Source organism: Dendronephthya gigantea, unplaced genomic scaffold (assembly GCF_004324835.1).
Source record: "Dendronephthya gigantea isolate DGI-Jeju-01 unplaced genomic scaffold, DenGig_1.0 000006F, whole genome shotgun sequence".
NCBI lineage: Eukaryota > Metazoa > Cnidaria > Anthozoa > Malacalcyonacea > Nephtheidae > Dendronephthya > Dendronephthya gigantea.
Window position 1 is genome coordinate 2496501 of NW_021163016.1, and position 20682 is coordinate 2517182.

Consider the following 20682-nt stretch of genomic DNA (forward strand, 5'->3'; position numbering starts at 1 on the left):
TCGATTTACTTACGAGTTGCTATGCAATCATTTAAATTGATGGTGTGGGTCCTTCCCTCCCCCTCCTTGCCCTTGCTACTAATGGCAATAGGAGAAAACTGCCCTCTGCCCCAATACCGATTCACTCGGACCAAACAGTTCCTGTTGCGAAAAATGAAAAATTCGATCTTTCAGCAAAAATCAAACCTACACTTTAACGATTCCGGGAAGGCACTCTCACCTCTTTATATGTAGCTGTGACTTGTGAGAAAAGGCGAAAATTATAGTAATGTTTTGATGGAGAGGTTCCCCCGGTCCCATTTCGAGGCTCCCATTGTACCCCCCCCCCAATCTAGCGTGCTGGCCTCTCCCCCTGTCGCTGCCCTCACTTCCCGCGAAATCCCGCCACATGCAGGCCAGTAAAAGTGCTTTCGAACAATTTCACGTCGAAATATTAGCGAAGTCATGTCTTCCTCGAAGATTTCGTTGGACAAGGAAGCGTTTTTTCGACGCGCCAAGAAAATATACAGCGCTTGGAAGGTATATTTGAACACCGGACATTATTTGGGCATGGATTTCGTGTGGTTTCGCCACGAATGGATTGTGCTTTTCAAATTTTTCTTGGCCATGTTGACACTGTTATTTTGTCTTCTTTCTCATTATGTGCGACAAGGCTTCGTCCTCGGAGAACGGGGCATCGTTTAGCGAAGTGGATTCGATCGTCGTTGCTGTTGGAAACGATGAAGATGTTATTTACAGCAAATCGACAGCTTTACATGTGAGTTTTCTTGCCACACGAAGCAAAACGATGCGGTTTTATAACTTGAGATAGCCATAAAACCTGATACCTTGAAACTTGAAAGCATGTATCTGTGATCAGCGACGTTTGATGCGAATAATTGCGTGCTAAAGTGTTTTATTTAGTGCGCGTAGTGCTTGATCTTTGCTGTTCCGCCTGGTAAAGATACATGCTGTTTTGGTAGTGTGCAGATTTACAATTTTCAATGCAAACTGGTAAACTATTGATAAGACATGCACGTGGTAGCCATGGATTCTTCCATGTCAACTAGGAAAAAGGGGGTGAGATAGAGGTAATCGTATGCCTTTTGAAACAGTTCAAAAACTCAATGTATTTCACTTGAAAGCCTTCATCTAAGTTCAAAGGCTACTGAAGCTCTTTGATGAAGGCTCTTGTGGAAACCTTGAAAAATTTCCTTGCAAGTGGTAGACCCATTTTGTGTGAATACCAGATGTGTGATGTTCAAGTCTGGTCATGCAGTCCAATTTTGTCTGTTCCAATTCACTTGTGATGGATGTTTTATAGCCTGTTGACTATGCAATGTAATGAATGTATATGAGCTGCAAATCAACTAAAGCCAATTCAGTACTGCTTTATTAGTAAAAGACTACATCCTATACATCAGAAGTGAATTGAGCCAATAAGCAAGTCATGTTAGTCAAGCAGCAAGCTTTTCTCTGATTCTACGATATAAGTTTTCCATGTAACATTTTGTTGTTTCTTTTAGCAATGGCTGTTTGGTTATGAGCTAACAGACACACTGATGGTGTTTGCGGAGTCATCTCTTGCAGTTCTCGCAAGCAAAAAGAAAATCGATTTCCTCAAGCCACTGCAAGAAGCACAAAAGAAACATGAAGGATTTCCTTCAATAAATCTGCTTCTGAGAGACAAGGTAAAATAATATACAAGTTCACATGACAGTGATGGTACAAAAAACAGTCAAAATCATGCCTGGTTTTATTTGTCAATTGTTTCTGAATTCTGAAATAAATTTAAGCCCACATTATTCCTATTTGAAATATCAGTTCATTCTTATGATCAGGGAATAACCAATTGACCTTTATGTATGTCTAATACTGTAGGTTGACAAAGATAAAACCAATATCCAGAAACTTATCGAGATCATCAAGGAAAGCAAAAAGGTATTTTTTCAGCTTTTATGCTCAGGGGAAACTGTCTTTGTTCAAAGCTAATTGTTAATTGAGTTCGGGGTTTTGGAGTTAGCTGGCCTTGGACCGTAACATAGACTTGTCTAATGCTAACTGATTTTGCTTGTGGTCAGGCATGTTTGTTAGTTTATGATTAAAAAATTGATCTCCCATTGTAAAATGTTGCAGGGCAAGAATGTTGGAGTTTTTCAAAAGGATAATTTTCGCAGTGAATTTATCGACACTTGGAGTAACAGTTTCAAGAAGAACTCATTTGAAAAGGTATCAAATGTAGCCCCCGACATAGGTTAAGTTTCCTGTGAGTTTCTCTGATGTTTTGGGCATCAGCACTGACTTGAGATATTTATGAAGCCAACTGGATATATGCTGATAGTACTGATCTTCAAATAAACTGGATAATGCACTAATTGTACATCACTTGTGTTTCCTTTTCAGGTTGACATAAGTGCCCACATAGCATATGCCATGGCCGCAAAGGAAGATACTGAATTGAGTCATGTGAGGGTAAGGAATATACAGCAGATATATTCCATACAACTGAAGGTCATACAAAGCACTTTGGCATATTGATAAGTAAATTGCAATTCGAATCCGGTCTTGGGGCTTCTCTTGAAAGATCACTAAGGTCTATCAAAACATAGAATCCTGTTAAATGTAATAATATTCTTGTATGTTTGCATGGTGACATCAATAAGTAAACTAGCTTGTAGGTACACCATGTAGTATTTAATACTTTAATAATGTGTTTAAATTCAATGAATTTCCTAGAAAGCTGCTTTGGTGTCATCAGATATTTTCAGCAAGTTCTTCAAAGCTCATATTATGGAGATTGTTGATCAGGAAAAGGTTGGTTATATATATGTAAAGTATCAATGAAATTTCATTGAAAACATAGCTTTAATTAAAACAAGTTCATACTATGATGAAAATATTCAACCCTCTGTTTAACCATTTTAAATCAATTCTTAAAATGTCAAAATATGGTTTATTTAATTCGAAATACATCATAATAAAATATTTCCATCATTCCTGTGTCTTCTCACAGCGAGTAAAGCATTCAAAAATTGCGGACAATCTTGAGGCAGCTTTGGACTCAAAGAAATATCTCCTTGGTGGTATGGATTCTGAGCAGACGGAAATGTGTTTCAGCCCAATCATACAAAGTGGTGAAACGTTTAGCCTCAAGTTCAGTGCAACAAGGTTTGTAGCTACTTTTTCAAATGCAAATCTTAGCAATATAGCTGCAATTTTTACCTGAAGCATAATTGATCCTTTTCTCTGCCTTCAAGGCACTTTAACTCCTTAAAATAACGAGAAAATCAGGAAATGAATGATAATGAAATAACAAAGGATGATATAATAAATAGAATGAAAACTACATTTGGGTTCACCATGCACAATCATAAGTTTCAATACTTCACTAAAAATATATATTATTACGTTCTAATATAACCAGGGAGCAGCGTGCCAGATTCAAACAATATTTCGCATCAAATGTGGTGTAACAACTGCCTAAAATTGAGAAAACAACTTCTCAACTTTTTGACCTTTAGAAGGGTCGAAATGTCGATAATTGTTTTGACTTCACTTTGTGGTTCAGTGTTTCTCGTAGGTAATTTAGCACGTTCTTCCTACATTCACATTTCTAGCAATGACGATCGTCTGGACTATGGCGTGATCATATGTACCTTTGGCGTACGCTATAAATATTACTGCAGCAGCATTATCAGAACGATGTTGGTGCAGCCGACGGAGGTTTGCAAATTTTTCTTTTAAGCTACACTGTCATTTCAACCCTGGTGACTGGAATAAACATGCATGTAGTCACGAAATGATTTACGTATTATGCTACGGTTTTATATGTGATGTACTAAAGCAGAACTGACGTTTTGACACAGTCGACAGACTTGAATTCAACCTCAGGGTTGGAAATGCTGTAATACAGACTCAATATACCCACTGTTCAATTATCTACAATTGCACTGGCTCTAGGAGCAGCAAGAAAACTACAATATATTACTGTCGACGCTCGACGCGGTTATCGAGAAGTTAAAAGATGGTGTTTTGCTATCTGATGTGTACAACGCTGCCTTGAATCATGTCAAAGAAAAGAAGTCTGAACTCCAGGGAAATTTTGTGAAAAGTATCGGGTATGTTGTGTCGATTTTTGTACAAACATACTTGATTCAATAATTCTCAAACTTTATGCTTCTGCCAGTAAAGATTTTGGTAGATTTTCGATCTTATTTTGCACTATATTCTCGCAAAAAGTGGTCACTTTTATTCAAATCGCTGAATAACGATGAATCTTGTTTGTGCTCTATGCTCATTGTCTCTTCTTGTAGTTTTGCAACTGGGATTGAATTCCGTGAAGGATCTTTGATGATCAATGCGAAGTCGAACCACAAGGCTCAAAAAGGTCTACATTACTATCACAATTCTACGATAGATAATATTGCTTCAAATGCAAATTGTCGTGGGAAAATGACGATTAAACAAGATATGTATCTTGATAATACAATATACAACAATTCAAGACACGACGTAAGCTAAAAGTACACATTTCCAACTTTATTTCAAAGTTATCTTCACACCAGGCGAAGATGACTTCAAAATGAGTCGACGTTTTCCTCCAGTTCAGACCTGTATTGTAGCTACATTCTATTGTGTTTTAGCCCGCAATCATCTTTATGACGTCTGAAAAATAAAACCTCCTCTTTCCTGTGACACTTTAGGCATGGTTTTCTGCGCGAGTGTCGGTTTTTCCGGGTTGGTGAAAAAAAGCGAAGATTCAAAAAAAGACAAACAATATGCGTTGTTCATTGGGGACACGCTGCTGGTTAATGAGGTACACGTATGGACGTTTTGTTGTGATGTACAGAACAGATAAACAGACAGACACTAACACCATTTTTGTGCTGATTTGAAAATTTAGAATGGCCCAGCAACTTTGCTCACTCCGGCTAAAAAGAAGATCAATAATATTGGAATATTCTTAAAGGTATAATAGCGTGTTGTAACGAAAAAGGCAATAGTTGTGTTAAGATTTAAAATGATTGTACTTGTTGACAAAAGTATTATCTTTTCTAGGATGAAGACGAACAAGAAGACTCGGATAATGTCGATGTAAGTTCTCTGTGTATTCTACTAGAACTTGGTGATTGCATATTTCTTTGACGTTTAAGCAATCTTATCAACTATGGTTTGTGGCATGAGAGACACAGTCGATTACCATTGATTCAAATCTAGTTCAAATCTGACCATTCATAGGATGAAGATTTGCTTCGAAGCGCCGAAGGAAAGTCTAAATTGTTAGAAAACAGAACGAGGGTATGAATGCAAATAAATACTTTGAAGATCCAATCTCCGTTACTTGATGTATCGGTCTTGGTAATTTCCAATCATAAACGTGCATCTAATATCTTTATTGCTCTTCGTGAACAGACAGAGTTGACTTCTGAGGACAAGCGAAAGGCTCATCAGCAGGAACTGAGAGAACAACTACACGAGGAAGCCAAAAGACGGTTGCTCGAAGCTCAAGGAAAAGCACCCGAGAAAAAGTACGTCGATTCTTATTTGTTTTGAAATTTTACCATTAAACATACGTCTTCCACGAAGGATGCTTCGTTGGTAAAATTGGTTCACATTGATACCGAATGCTGAGAGTTCTCGTTCGCATCTGTACCAAAATACTCGCATGTAGATTCAATAAATAGCTCGTTTTAACCTGAGTTGTTGGTTTACTTTTCTAGAATTAAAGTGTCGAATATCGCGTACAAACACAACTCGCTTCTTCCGCGAGAGAAAGAAGTTCGCGAGTTAAAAATATTTGTTGGTAAGTTCCCGAGTTTGAGGGTGCATCGACTTTTTATTTATAAATTGAATTTGCAACGGTTCAGCTGTTTTTATGGCCAGGATTTATAATACAAACAGTAAAGTCTGAGTGCATTATCAATACCCAAATTTGCCTAGCTGGTTTAAGCAGATCGAGGCCTTTCAAAAGTCGCTTATCGTTCTTAAAATTCCCCCGTTTGCAGATAAAAAATACGAAGCAATCATTTTACCAGTGTTTGGAATCGCAACGCCTTTTCACATCTCTACTGTCAAGGTAAACTATGGTTCGATTGTGTTATATTTGTGAAGGTGAATCTGGTTTTGAAGCTTTTGTGTTTATTTTTCGCGGCAGAATATCAGCACGAGTGTCGAAGGAGACTACACATATCTTCGAATAAACTTCTTTAGTCCCGGAAGGTAAGCCAATTGTCATTCCGTAGTTTACTTGGAGCCAGTTTCAAATTGTTCGTCATGTTTTTTTTTACTTTCCTTTTAGCGCTTTGGCTCGACCTGACTTGAATAACTTCGCCGAACCTGATTCGACTTTCCTAAAGGAGGTGTAAGTGTTACTCTTGATAACCCTGAAGTATTTTCATGTTTGTCCAGTGTCTTATTGCGATCTGTGACGCATACGCGTTTGTTATGATGATATATGTGGCGTGATGTAAAATAAAAGAATGCTACAATTCCAGGACATATCGTAGCTCGATGCAAAGGACCTCGGGGCAAGCCGTCGCCTCGTCGGCAAATCTCAACAACGCTTTTCGCTTCATCAAAGAAGTGCAAAAGAAATTCAAAACTCGCGAAGCGGAAGAAAAGGAAAAAGAGGTAGAAAAATTTCCCTACTCAAGGGGTGAATATACAATTTTGCCTTTAATCAAATTTGTAATTCGCTGCCTTTTTAGGGTATCGTCAAACAAGACGCTTTGGTGATTAACGCGAGCAAAAATAACCCAAAATTAAAAGATCTTTATACTCGACCGACGTTAGGGACAAGACGAATACCGGTGCGTCAAGTTATTTTTTGACCTTACAAAACTAACTCACCCGAATATTCGTACCACCAGTAAGATTGACTTTAGTGTACGAACCTTGTAATTCTTACCCCTCGAATCCGTCAACTCTATCTAACTTCTCGTGTGTTAATTCATTTTTGATTAAAAGCCTTTTCCGCGCGCGGTGTTATGCCTAGATGAGGTTTTTCCCACGCGCAACGTTCTTTCGTCACGAAAATGTTCTTTTCTCACGAAAATATTCTTTTTCCCGTGGAAAACGTTCTAATTGAGGTCTTCCCACGCTTGCGACAATTTTCATTCAGTTTTGCGACATTTTTCTTTGCAACACTTTTCGAATGCTTTTGTTACATTTTGGAATATTCCAAAGTGAAAAATTGTTGCTTTGTCTTGTTCTAAAGAACAAATTCGGGCTTTTTGACGTTTTTGCAATTCGTTTTATAGGGGACGTTAGAGGCGCACACGAATGGTAAGATTTTTATATTTCAGACGTTTTAATGAATTAAAGGGGAAGATTAGAGACACAAAATAAAGCAATATTCTATCATTTTTATTATCGCTAATTAATTTATACCAGCAGTCTTAAATTCCCTGGCAGAAATTGGTCTAAAGACGATATTTGAATGAGTCCATTTGCCTTCAACCCTCTAACTGCCAGTTTTCACTACAATTATACGTTGGTGTCAATTGTTTACAAAAGAGAGGGAAAATCGACACGTGTTGTTTAAATCCCAGGATAAATTATGTCTATCATTTATTCTGCTACATAACAACATACATCTATGTATGTTACACTGGATGGTTTATAAATATGTTTGAAATTGTCTCGTCTATTTTACTGGAGACAAAACCTAAACAGTAAAACCAACTTTACACAGAATGCTTCAAGAGTCTTGAACTATTTTTCCGATACATATTTCACTATAAAGGATGATTATTTGTTTCATTCCCGCCAATGACAAAATGAAACGCACAAAAATCATTGTGCGACTTCGTTTTAATGTTTCCGCTTTTGTTTAGGTTTTCGTTTTCAATCTGTTAACGGAGAACGAGTCGATATTTTGTACGGAAACATTAAACACGCTTTCTTTCAGGTATGCGTCTCGTGCTGTAGGATTTTCTTGAAGAAGGATAACATCATCGCTGATATACGTTTTATATTTGTTTTAGCCTTGTGATCACGAAATGATTATACTTATACATTTTCATCTAAAAGTAAGTTGACCGCCACATATCAACCTACATAGCTCTCAAAGCCCTGGTAGAAGCTGGTGAAGTGTTCCTGCATACAGACAGACTTTAATGCCAACTTACTTCCTTCTCGCTGTAAGGAAACAAATTGTCTGGGAAGTGTCTCATACTGCCCCGAAATGATCTTACCGAAATGTTTTTCTCCTCCAAACCGTATGATCAAACCGACATGCGATCGCATCAATTTTTCTTGTAGAACGCGATTCTTATTGGCAAAAAGAAGTATCGCGATATACAATACTATACCGAGGTAGGTAAATGAAACGAAGTGCCAGTCGCCCCATCCACAAACCCCAACTATGGTAGCGTACGTTTAAATGAGTTCCCCGGATTATCGATGCGAGTCACGAGGTAGTGCATCCCGTGTTCTCGACAACTGTATATAAATTTGTGATGGTGCTACCATCGGGGACAAGCTGAAAAATTACCCTGACCATGGTATGAATTGTACTCGCGACCTTTGCTTTGGCTAGTCAGTGCACCTCCCACTGAGCACTAAGCACTATGTCAAGACAGTTTGAATATTAGTACCGCGGTGCTAGAGCCATACACGCAGTCATTATAACGGTATATCTTCGCTGGCATTATGATGAAAAAAACGTTGGTTTATCTACAGGTGGGAGAAATAACCACGGATTTGGGGAAAAACCAACATATGCACGACAGAGATGATTTACAAGCTGAGCAGGTTGGTTAAACAAGTTATACCAGTATTATCTTAATTGAAATAGACTGCATGGTATTATGTATGGGCAGGGCAGCAAATTCAGTATTGCTTTATGGAAAATACGCTACATCTCATACGTCAGAAGTGAATTGGATCCAACAAAATTGGATCGTGTGAACAGACCTTTATTGGTGTATAGATAGTGTCGGTCATGGGGTAACAGGCGTTTTTGGCTGCTAGCTTTTTATGTGAAATATTTTACAGGCTGAACGGGAACTTCGACAGCGGTTAAAAGCGGCGTTTAAATATTTTATCGACCGAGTAGAAGGCATTACACACGGTCAAGTTGAATTCGACGTTCCTTTCAGAGAACTTGGGTATGCATTGTAGTAATAGTAAACTTTATGTTTTCTACAAACTTTTCCACCCCCTTTTCCCAAACCCCCCCCTGCCTTCTTTGCGGCACAGACAGGGGGCCAACCCCCCCCCCTGCCTTCTTTGCAGCACAGACAGGGGGGCAACTTTAGACTGGAGTACCGCCTTATAATGTCTTCAATCGTCAAATACTAAGCTTGTAGTATTATCTCAGGTTCGTTGGAGTTCCATTCAGAAGCACAGTTCTACTCCAACCAACCACGCATTGTCTGGTCATGCTGACGGAACAGCCGGTCTTTGTAATAACTCTGGATGAAGTGGAACTAGTTCATTTTGAAAGAGTTCAGGTGAGAAAAATACACTCATTAAATAAATGACTTGTTGTAACTGTAGAAAATTACTTGAAATTTTTCACGGGTTCATTGAGTGAGATTTTCATACTAGTTTTGCTCAGAGAATGGGCTTAACTTTGTGGGAGAGAGTTAGTAACTATATATGCATGGGTTTGGTAACTGCAATATTGGCCATAGTTTGTTGTCTGTATAATTAAAGCCATTCCTAGCAATATAACAATTGCTAGGGAAATTAGGACAATATTGCAATTAGGGAAAAAATGATGGACGGGCACGCCTTTGGGTCACTCATATCAAAAGATCTACTTAATTTATCAAACGCAAGGTCAATATTGTAGTGCTGGGGTGGATTTAATCAAGAAGCTTTACTTGATTTCATTGGGAAATTCTTGTGAGAGTATACAAATTTTGAATGTATGGAAAGATGTTGTCTTTTGGTAGCTTCGTATTGCACAACCCCTATACTTACTATATGAATTTCCTCATTTACAATTGTTAAATGAAACTTCGCATCAAGGAAAGTGTAAGTAATCAGACTTCCGTCTCAAATTCGAAAGGAACTCAGCCCTCTATAAGGAACTCGGCACTACGGCAGTTGTTGAGATCGTCAAATCCGACAGGATGTCTGAGGTCTTTTGAAAAAAAAAACAGTGTCTTTGCATGAAACTTCGAAGTTTTGGAGGAATTTGTATCACGTATGCAACGTGTCAGTTTATCGTCTTTTGATAAATGCAAACGAGCGAATACCTAAGAAGTGCTCTGATGTCTAGGTGCATTTATCTGAACATTCATAACTTGTCCACTCGTTCTCATCTATCAGAAGAGGAAAATCGCACAGGAACTGCAAGTGTTAACGGACCGTAAATTAAATTCAGCACAAATTGACACCAACGAGTTGCTTGCTCCGAAACTTTGAACTAGTTAAAGAAATACCTTAGTTGCTCGTATTTTGAGAAATTATTTTTCAAATATTCGGATATAGATTTTCCTTTTCGTCGTGGGAAGGGTGGTGTATACCGGAAACGTAAAGTCCTTCAAACTAAAGATCTTTGATGAGGCTCTTCACTCTCCTTTGCAAAGTAGAAAAACAAAACTCTTTGGATGAAGTGTGTTGCATTGATTAAGGCTTTTGTATTTCCGCCTCAAAAAGATTAAAATTTCGGTCTTCTGAGAAGCAGAGAAATATTTCGTTTCTGTATTTGTTTAGTTTCATCTGAAGAATTTCGACATGGTGTTCATTTTCAAAGAATACACGCGTAAAGTCGAACACGTGAACTCCATTCCGATGACATCGTTGGACTCTGTTAAAGAGTGGTTAAAGTATGTACCTCCCTCCCCCCCGGGGAGGCCCCCCCCCGTCAATTGCCACCGGATGAATTTCGTCCGGATAAACCATTAATCTGGTTGACGTGTTTCAAACCATGATGACGAAACCATATATGATGATTGGTGAAACCAATATCACATCGGGAACTTGTTGTACGAAAGCACTGTCTACCAGATAGTAGCTTTTCAACCCTTGTAAAAATGCTTGAAAACATTGAAACTACAGATTTTGCGCTAGCCTGAGTCCCCGAACGTTGAGAAACGGTGCCATATCTCAGCTCTTCCAACCCTCGAACTGCCAATTTTCACTATATCCTTGCTAGTGTCAACTGTTTCTCACCAGCGAGGGAAAATAAAGAAAAGAGCGCTGTTTAAATCCCAGAATGATTGCTGGCTATCATTTCTTCTGCTACATAACAACGCACATGTGCTTCCCAGTCCCCGAACGCTGAAAGCCAGACTTACGCTTGTATTCAAAAAGCTCACTCACACTCACACTCATGGAGTGTGACATATGAATTTTGTTAATGCTGATCAATGAGAAAGTTTTTTCTGAATAGATGGAAAGATATAAGGTAAATCACTGAAAATCAAGCCCCTGTTCGGCTGGAAATACCGCCATTGAAACTTTATGAGAAGATTAAGATCTCCCACTCAATGAGTTTGAGTGTGAGTGAGCTTTTAGAATACAGGCGTTAGTATCAGAAAAACTCAAATAAGTTCTGCCTTCCATTTTTGCAGTTCGTGTGATATAAAATATACCGAAGGCGTGCAGAGCTTAAACTGGGCAAGAATTATGAAAACAATCACGAACGACCCCCAGGATTTCATAGAAAATGGTGGCTGGAGTTTCCTCGAACCTGACAGCAGTGTAAGACTCTCTAAATTTGCTAATTTTAAAGTAAATATATTTTTTGACACTTTCGAGATAATTCCTTCGTAGGAAGAAGAACAGGAAGACGAAGACGATGAAGAGAGCGAGTACGCTCCGAGTGGTTCCGATGCGGTCGAGGACGAAAGCGAGGAGAGTGAATTGTCTGGGGAGACTGAAGAGAGCGAAGAGGACTCTGGTAGGTTTTCCACACTGGCACTAATTAAGAAATAGAAAACATTTTCCGTGTTCCTATACAGTTATAGAAACACGCTTCTCGAAACTCCAAGCCAAATGTTGAGCAATCTTTCAATATATTTATCACACGATCAACAGAATTTGAAGAAGAGCTTGGATCAGACGAGGAAAGTGGAAAGGATTGGTCAGAACTGGAAGAAGAGGCGACAAAAGGTTCGTCCAAGATCTTACCGACAGTTGAGGCCTGCATTTTGATTTACCAAATTAGCCGGGCGATATTTTTAACATTTTTACATTTTGCAACGTAGCTTCGTTGCCTTCACCTTGAGATGCTCTATCTTTAGCTGTTGTAATATTTGAGTGTGCTGTCCCTCTTGTGTTCCGAAATATAGCTGGGTGAATTCATTGCACGGCCCTGTACAGCGCCTAAATATTTCATATATTTAAACCTTAGCCGACAAGGAAAGAGCGCCACCCGCTGAGGAATCGAACTTGTCACGGAAACGAAAGAAATCCGGACAGAAACAAGACACGCCGAACAAGAAAAAAAGACGCAAATAAAAAAATGCCAAAAAGGACAAAACTGTTGCGAGACGCAGGTATTTGTAAATACGGAACAAATTAAACAAAACGCGCATGGTCACAACTGGATTTTTTTGTTAAAGCGTTTCTCTAGTTTCTCAGGAAACTTCAGGCAATGGAACAAGTCGGGTCAGACATTATAGATCATTGTAGCTAGAGAAATACGGGAGAAACTCATTGTTCGACTTACGTAAAGTTTCATAAAGAATACAGAAAGATTATACAGCAGGCGGTCCTGGAGACGGAACCTTTTAGGTTGATATCGTAATGCCAGTCATTGTTCGTGTGTGGCGCTGCTGTTTCCGTTCACTACACTGTGTTTTTGTGCTAGTTTATGGAGATTTATGCAGGATAAAAATGCTGTTCATGCACGTCGCCTGTTCGGGCAGGTCGTCGTTACGTGTCGGAACATTCGTCTCCAAATATGCAATATATCATCGTCTCATTTGGTGCATGCATGGGGAAGACAATAAAGCGTTGGCGTGTGTAGCCTTTGACAAGCAGTACAAGCATAGGATTATGTAAACTCGGTTAGTTGCCTTGAACTTGCAAGGTAATGTGTTATTGCCATATTGGCCAAGGCTAATGATTGATAACCTACACATGCCACAATTCCACTACGTTTTTACTGTTTGGAAGAAAAAGCAATTTCACAACAGTTTGAAAGAGTTATATATAACCCTAATTTAGTACGCAGTTTGATTGCGAAATATAGTCGGTGAAAAATACACGGAAATATGCATGAAAATGCGGAAAATATAGTCCTATACAGTTGCTAATTTCTACGTGCAAATTTTTGTGCAATTTTCGAGACTCGGAAGTGATTTCCTGTGCGTGAGGCAAACGTGATGAAGTAACACGGATACATTTTCCGTAATTCGCTTTGAACTTTCAAATTTTGCTTAAAATTTTTACTAAAATTTCTTTTATTTAATGTGTAGTTCAGTATTGTAGACTTGTAGTTAATTTACCTGGTTTAAAACTTTGTTTGATGCAACTCCTTTTGAGGATAACCAACTCCTTTGAAGGATATGAGAATCTTACATACCATAGTCTGTGGATTTTATCTTTAGAAAGCTGGGAAGCGATTTAGTTGCTCTAAGTATAAAGCGACTATCTTTAGCTCACTGAACATTTTTGAGGATTTTAATGATGATTGATAATTTTAGGTGAATTGCGGTAAAATCCTCACTCGTGTTTACTTACACACAAAAACACTACACTCAACCTCTTGGCATGATACGGTTATCCGTTACCATGCAATCACATCCGCCGGTGTTCGACTTTGTACGATATGTACCCATTTTAGGTAAGTGTAGTGTAGTGTTATAGTTTTTATAAAACAAACCGCAAAATTCAACCTCAAGGCTCGAAATCATCGACTGAAAAAAGTGATCGAAATTTTGAACTAATCACCAATAAACAGCTGAATTTTCGTGAATTCTTAGAAAACTGTTCGGATAATCAAGTGTGATCAGATGAGATGGTCTCTGCATGATCAGACCATGTTTCATCTGAATTGGACGTCACCGATGATTGTACCGCAGCTGAGGTTATAACTTATATATACTAAATATGTGGAGATAAAAATAGAAATGATGGTGTTTTACACGTATAACTATACATGTAAAACTCACCCACTCGTACGTATTCGGAAGGGAAACGACCATGCGGCATGCGTCCTTCACGCATGTTGCCTCACCAGTGGTATCACCTATTAAGAACAACTTGTTGAAATTACAACTTAATATATATATACGGAGACCACGCGGGGTTAAAAATAATGATGGCTAAACCTATTGTTCCCTGCATGCATGCATGTGTTTAAAATTCACCCACTCGCTTTGAAATAGAAACCCCATTACCTATATATATACGTATGCATGGTTTCAAAATTTAGATATGTGCTTGTGCTTCACTTATTTACAGTACACGTACTCGCAAAAGTACACGCACATATTTACCCACACGAGTTTTGCGCTGCAGGTAAAACAACTTAATGAATTTAAAAAACATTAGCTGGTTCATGCAAGTTTATTATCATCCCATATAAACTCTGTCTTTAAAGTCGCCTGTATTATAAGCAGTAAGTTGGGGCCGGTTGTGTCAAGCCCGTTTAGCCTAAACGGTGGATAAGTTCAAAATAGAAAGCAAGTCTATCGTTTTATTCAACAAGCAAACTAAATGTTTTCAACCTTAATACAAAGATACTGCTTACAACTACATATTCAGTGCATAATATTCAAGTTGACTCATTCAAGAGAGATGTAAGAGTGTTATTTAATTTTGACTTATCCGCCGTTTAAGCTAAACGGGCTTGATACAACCGGCCCCTGATAGTGATACTGATAGTTTAGAATTTTTTTTAAATATTTTTCAAATACATGCATGCAATGTTTTTTTGTATAAAATGGGTATTATATACAGACTACAGTGTCGTTTCAGGTTGTGCCTTCAAAAAGACTATAATTTATAGTATTTTAGAAAGATTAAAAGAAACGGTACTTTCGCCGAGTGTATGTAAAATAAATGGTCGTTGCACAGCCAGACCAGCCACTGCATGAGACACCGTTCATCAAATAATTGTGGTTAAACTAACAGTCTATTTTCTTGTTTGCCTGTTAACTTCAGTTCTTACCAATGCGACTACTTTAGACTGTAAGATAGTATATAGTTTGATTATAAATGTATAAAACGTGCATTTTGCAAAGTATATTATATTCGATGTTCAAATTATGCTAGATGCCAACAACTGCGTGGCAGAAATAATCCAAATTTTTGCACACAATAGTCAAGTAATTATACCTTTAATGAGACGAGTCGATTATTCGAGAATTCATCAAAAAGGCTGAGGCTCTTGTTTGTGGTAATTCAAGTGTAATATCTTTTTCCTGTTTGTTTAAAATCGGGCAGTGCTCCATAAATGGTTATTCAGAATTTGCTCTCTCAAAGACTTTAAGATTATATTCAAATTTTAGCTTCCTATATTGCAAGGGGGTCAAGGTTACCTAGAAACGTCTGACAAGAGAAATATGTTAAAGTCATGGGCTTTATCGAATGCAAAAAAAAATTACACAAAATTGTATTACACGTTTATTTACAGGAGGTACACTTTATACAAGTCTGCACTATAATTACACAGAGGTCTGTTGATATTAAATCGATTTCTGTTTTTGCCCGTTCGTTCGTATACATTGAAAATTAAAAGTTTATTTACATTATTGGGTAAAATAACAACTAGAATGGCTATGTACACTTTAGATACGTGTAAATTTAATAATTTGGTATGCTAATTACGGCTTAAATATTGCTATGCAATATAAGCTTGAATGGGCATACGATGAAAAAGCACCGTGATTTCAAATCGGTTTAAACACGTTTTCCTAAACAACTTTTAGTTTATGATGTTTTCAATACCACGAGGCGTTTTGATGGCAAACGTATCTAAAAATTATATCGTTCACACTCGAGCCATAGCCAGACAATGTCCTCTTATTTGATTATGACAAAGCCTTCTCGCAATGCCTCCAGAGTGACTTAACAGAATTCCTTTCTAATCAGTGGTTTTGGTGAAGGAATCTGTGGTACAGCATATTCTGGAGTACCCAGGATATAATTTGAAATCTTTTTTTCTTCGCTAGGCCATTGAAAGGACATAAAGTACTTCAAAGGCACGATCAATGTGGAATAGTCGTTCCCGGGTAGTAAAAGTGGAATATATTTTCCCTTTGGGTTCCTACAGATGTTGTCATAGATTCTTCCAGTGACTAGAAAATCCATCGTGAACTTTAGGTTATACTCCATTTGGTTTTCGAATTGAGGCATTCCAGGCTTGTGGTCAACAATAGCTTTTAATATACTGCTGAAGCATAGCACTACAAACCGCGCTCGATTCACCCTTTCTTCCAACCAACTCGTAGTCATTTTACCGTTCTGATCAACATCATGAATTGTTTTGAGCGTAAGCGAGCCTTTGCTAACCGGTTTAAGCCTGCTCATGAAGGACATAAGGTCTCGCATCGCTTTACCCTGGCTATCAGTATTTGAACTGACAACAAAAATTTCATCCTCCACGGGAGCAGGAGTTATAGAGTCAATTTCGATCGGATCGGGGCAACTTGTCGATCGTCGGAACGGCCTTCGTCGGAACGGCCTTCGTCTCCTGAACAGACGTGAAAACCAGCTAGCAGGACAAGCAGGCCAACTTTGTGAGCGTCTATATTCGGCAGCTCTTTGTTGTCGCTGTTCGCGTACCACGATTTGCGATGGGTTATTTTCAATCTTCGAAGTTTCCTCGCCTGAATTTGCAACAACACACTGGAGAAGTTTTTCTTGCTCTTTGTTGTAGGATTCCTGCTCGCAGTCTTCGAGAAAATTCAACAATTCGTCACATGCTGAATACACTTTGCATTCGAGCATTGTTGCAATTAAAATATCGAATGTCTTTTCTCCATCACTTTGAGACACCCACGTTGTAAGCAAACGTCTAGCTGGATCACCACTGTCCGCTAAAATATCAACTTCGATATTCGTCAAAGGTGGTTTTACTAGTTTTCCAGCTAATCCCCTCCAATTTCGCTCGAGACAAGAATCGCCGTTCAGTTCGTTAAAAAATTTGATCAGGCGGCAATCAACAAGCTTATCTACCGTCACGCGATCTGAAAGAATTCCATCTGAAAATCCCTCTTTTCGTTGCAAAATTACTTCGGAATAGTCCTCTGTAACGTACATGACTATCGTATGCCAGGAGAAGAGAGAGACTGCCTTCTAAATGCACGAAATTCAATCACAAAGTGTTTGAACTTTCAAAGCATGCATGCAGTATGACGCGAAGACACAACAACTGTCTTTGATCCAAACCACACGTCTGTCAACTTATTTATTATGTGCGTCACACATGCCACAGCGAACCCAGGCGCTGCACAATTTCTTCTTGGGCCGGAAGACGAAAGATTTTATCGATGACGTTGGTAAAAAGTTTTTCACCATCAGGCGATGAGACGTCGGTTTTTCGGCTCTAATTCTAACCGTGAAATCCATTATTAACAATTCCGTAGCGTGCAGTAGTCTTCAATGACTAGTTATGATAATATAATGATTATTGTCGCGTACGTGCTAATGATAAATTTTTCACAATTTTTTATTGATTTATTATTCATTCACCATGGTTGTGATTGTTATTGATTAGCCGATGGTGGAGTTTGTTTTATATCGTCATAAACAACTCCTTAGCAACGCACTGGTATGCTTAGCAACGGGCAAGAACGGTAGATGTACGTGCATCGGCTATTTGTGACCAGCTTAAACAATTCAAGGCCAAAACTGATTCCCACGTGAATGTTTCGATTCAATCCCGCTTTTAGAGTTGAATATCCTCTGTCCTAGAAACTTGCTAACGAACTCAGACATCGTTATTCAGATATTTTTCCGTGAAAAAGCATCTTTAGGTGCAACTAATTCAAGAAATATTGCTGAACAAACGAAAAAGCAGACAGCAGAAAGGCTTATTCTGGGAATACGTGAATATTGTCAGTGACTATACAATATCTCCCCAACTCCAATTTCTAGTATATTTTCATATAAAAAATCAGAACTTTATCTCTTGACTAGATATATTTGCTGTCACACCCCACAAGGCCACAAATTTTAGATTCACATGGACAAAATATATCTGCGTCATATACTGGCAATTTAGATAGAGAGTTCAGAGTTGACCCGTTAAATCGGGCCTAGTACAATGCACATGAGCAATCAGAGAAAACTAAATACTCCACATATTTCAATTCCTGTTGTTTTTGCTTGTTACTCAGTTAAAATAGTTTTCGATTTGAATTTCAATTTACTAAATTTCATAGTCCTTAATTAATTTTACCCCAGGCGTACCGCATACGTGCGAGACCAGACATTGGTGCGTAGGGGATCATGAGTCGGAACTTCTTCAGATCACTTACTGATTTAGTCGGCAGTGTAAGCCCTTTTCACGATGACGAATATCCGCTATTTTGGGGTTCCTTTTTAACGGATTTATTAACTAATTATAAGTACTTATAACATCATGAAAAGCTATTTTTTAAAATCGCTGGGCCCTTTACGAGGAAGCATTTTCAACACAGCGGAAAGTCTTTACGCTTTTTTTCAGTTTTACTATAAATTTTGGGTTTCTCTTTTCGGCTGTATCGATTGGTAATTTGGTATTCTATGGACTGTTCATCCGTTAACCATTGAGATCAGTGTTAAACTTGGCACGCAAAGACTCATGGTATTGCAAAGTATTATTTCCCAGAATGCATTGCCATCACCTTCCTCTTTGACCAGATTTCAAAATGGTGAGTCGGACACGTGAAATAAAATTTGCCCCTAAATTCGCCGTTTTTAACAGCAAATACGCAAGCACAAATGGGTTTACTTCACCCCTGCCAATGTTTTATGTTTTATCTGTAGGTTTACAATCGTTTTGTCGAGATCGGGCGCATTGCGCTGGTAAATTCGGGCCCTGAAGAAGGAAGGCTATGTGTTATCATGGACATTGTCGATCAAAATCGGGTTCGTAGTTTGTTTTGTATCGGTTCTTTTGAGAGACAATTCCTTTTGAAGACAAAACGGCGCTCTTTCTTCGAGTTGAATAAGTCATCTGTCGATTATTTTAGTAGTATGATACATCGTATAGTTCGGTTAACTGTAATCTGTGCTGTTTGAAATTTGAAAAGAAGTATTTGGATTTGGAATGTTCGGGCACTATTCGCTTTTGTCGTGTGTAAAATGCAGTCGAACAGACATTAACGTTGAGAAACTTGTACTTGTACTAAAATAGACAAAAGCTCTTCTCAATGTTTTGACCTGAATGCCTTCATCAGGAAAATTGGTATAGAATAGAATACTGAGACCATACAGCCAAAGGGATTTAGCTGGAAACATTGAGTTTTGTTTTTGCATGGTTTCATTATTGTGATCACTGTTGACCGTGGTCTTGAGACAAGTGTATTGCAATAGATCTATGGTCCATCTCTTGTGTAGACCAAACTATTGCTATGGATAGTTGTGATCACACTGTAGGCCTGTTAAAATGGGCTTTTATAGTGTCTCAGCCTTGCCAATGTGCGTTTACCCTAGATTTCTTATATGGTGAAGACAAAAAGTCTAACATGCAAATTATCCAATGTATTGCAAGACATTTCATTAGGCAGATCTCAGCCACATTGGAAGCTAATATAGGAATTATAACTAAATAGTTCTTAACAATGATAAATTTGTATCGCACTAGGTGAGGTGCTAAAAATTGTGTCTAACGTTTCCAATACTCCTATTTCAGGCGTTGGTTGATGGCCCTTCTACAAATGTTTCAAGGCAGGCACTGGCCTTCAAACACATGTCTCTTACTGATCTGAAGATTAAAATACCTCGAGGTGCCCGCAGTGGCGTCGTGAAAAAAGTCTTCGCCAGTGAGAATGTGTCAGAAAAGTGGGAAAAGACGGCCTGGGCCAAGAAGTTGGCTGCAAGGAAAAAGAAGGCGTCAATGACAGATTTTGATAGGTTCAAGTTGAAATTGGCCAAGCAAAGGGTAAGAAGTTCTTTTGTGATTGTTGTGTTGAAGTATTGTTTGAAATATTCAGTAGTAAATCATCACAATTCAGTCCAGGATGAATGAACGTCTATAGACCAAGAACAGCAAAAAATAACTACCTACTAGCATTAAGACCAAGAACAGCAAAAAATAACTACCTACTAGCATTAAGACCAAGAACAGCGAAAACAATTAAATATCTACCAGCGTTGTTATAAACTCAGGACCTGATTAATTTAGGACCTTGTACAAACTGAGGCCCTATTAAATTGTGTGATATAATCATTTCCATCAATTTTTCAACTTATTTTTGCATTATCCAGTGTATAACTATTATATCAGATCAGTGGATTGACATTACTGTTTGCCAATATAAGTTATCAAGGAGTCCTTAGAAAATATTCAAGCTATGAAATACTATGAAATACTATTTTATTGTCAATTCTGAGAGTTAGGTTTGTTTTTCAACAATCAAGTGAAGTTCTCTATTTATTTCTTAGAAATCAAGAATCTTGAAAGCTGAGGTAAAGAAGTTGAAACAAGAATCTAAATAAACCTGTTATTTCCTGGAAAATAAAATTGATAACACTTGATGAGCTTGTCTTCCTTTTTTATTTTTCTCAAATTTGCGGACATGATGAAAATTTTTATGACAATATACTTTCCTTGCATAGTTGCAACTGGAAAGAAACAGTTTGCAATCA

At 38.2% G+C, this 20682-nt stretch overlaps 2 protein-coding genes across 3 annotated transcripts; both read left to right on the top strand.

Moving 5' to 3' along the window:
* The first annotated feature begins 382 nt into the window (after nucleotides 1-382).
* On the top strand, nucleotides 383-14588 carry LOC114516508 (FACT complex subunit SPT16-like). Of its 2 annotated transcripts, XR_003686306.1 has the most exons (35): nucleotides 383-519; nucleotides 653-757; nucleotides 1506-1670; nucleotides 1861-1920; nucleotides 2116-2208; nucleotides 2383-2451; nucleotides 2716-2793; nucleotides 2993-3147; nucleotides 3597-3702; nucleotides 3940-4097; nucleotides 4293-4366; nucleotides 4683-4795; nucleotides 4883-4948; nucleotides 5038-5073; nucleotides 5218-5277; nucleotides 5392-5507; nucleotides 5700-5782; nucleotides 5985-6055; nucleotides 6134-6198; nucleotides 6278-6340; nucleotides 6474-6609; nucleotides 6687-6788; nucleotides 7239-7263; nucleotides 7815-7888; nucleotides 7965-8009; nucleotides 8242-8295; nucleotides 8662-8733; nucleotides 8977-9089; nucleotides 9302-9434; nucleotides 10648-10760; nucleotides 11508-11637; nucleotides 11710-11836; nucleotides 11974-12048; nucleotides 12290-12970; nucleotides 13587-14588. XR_003686306.1 is itself a non-coding variant. In XM_028536011.1 (34 exons), the coding sequence occupies exons 1-34, from the start codon at nucleotides 445-447 to the stop codon at nucleotides 12394-12396; spliced, it is 3117 nt and encodes a 1038-aa protein (XP_028391812.1). In that variant the 5' UTR covers nucleotides 383-444; the 3' UTR covers nucleotides 12397-14588. The 2 variants fall into 2 exon arrangements, 1 of the variants encoding a protein (XP_028391812.1); XM_028536011.1 differs by having other exon boundaries at nucleotides 12290-14588.
* Nucleotides 14589-18692: 4104 nt separating this feature from the next.
* Nucleotides 18693-20571, top strand: LOC114516710 (60S ribosomal protein L14-like). Its single transcript, XM_028536261.1, has 4 exons — nucleotides 18693-18743; nucleotides 18859-18960; nucleotides 19727-19975; nucleotides 20479-20571. Exons 1-4 carry the CDS (start codon nucleotides 18741-18743, stop codon nucleotides 20530-20532), a joined length of 408 nt encoding a protein of 135 aa, XP_028392062.1. The 5' UTR covers nucleotides 18693-18740; the 3' UTR covers nucleotides 20533-20571.
* The last annotated feature ends 111 nt before the right edge of the window (nucleotides 20572-20682 follow it).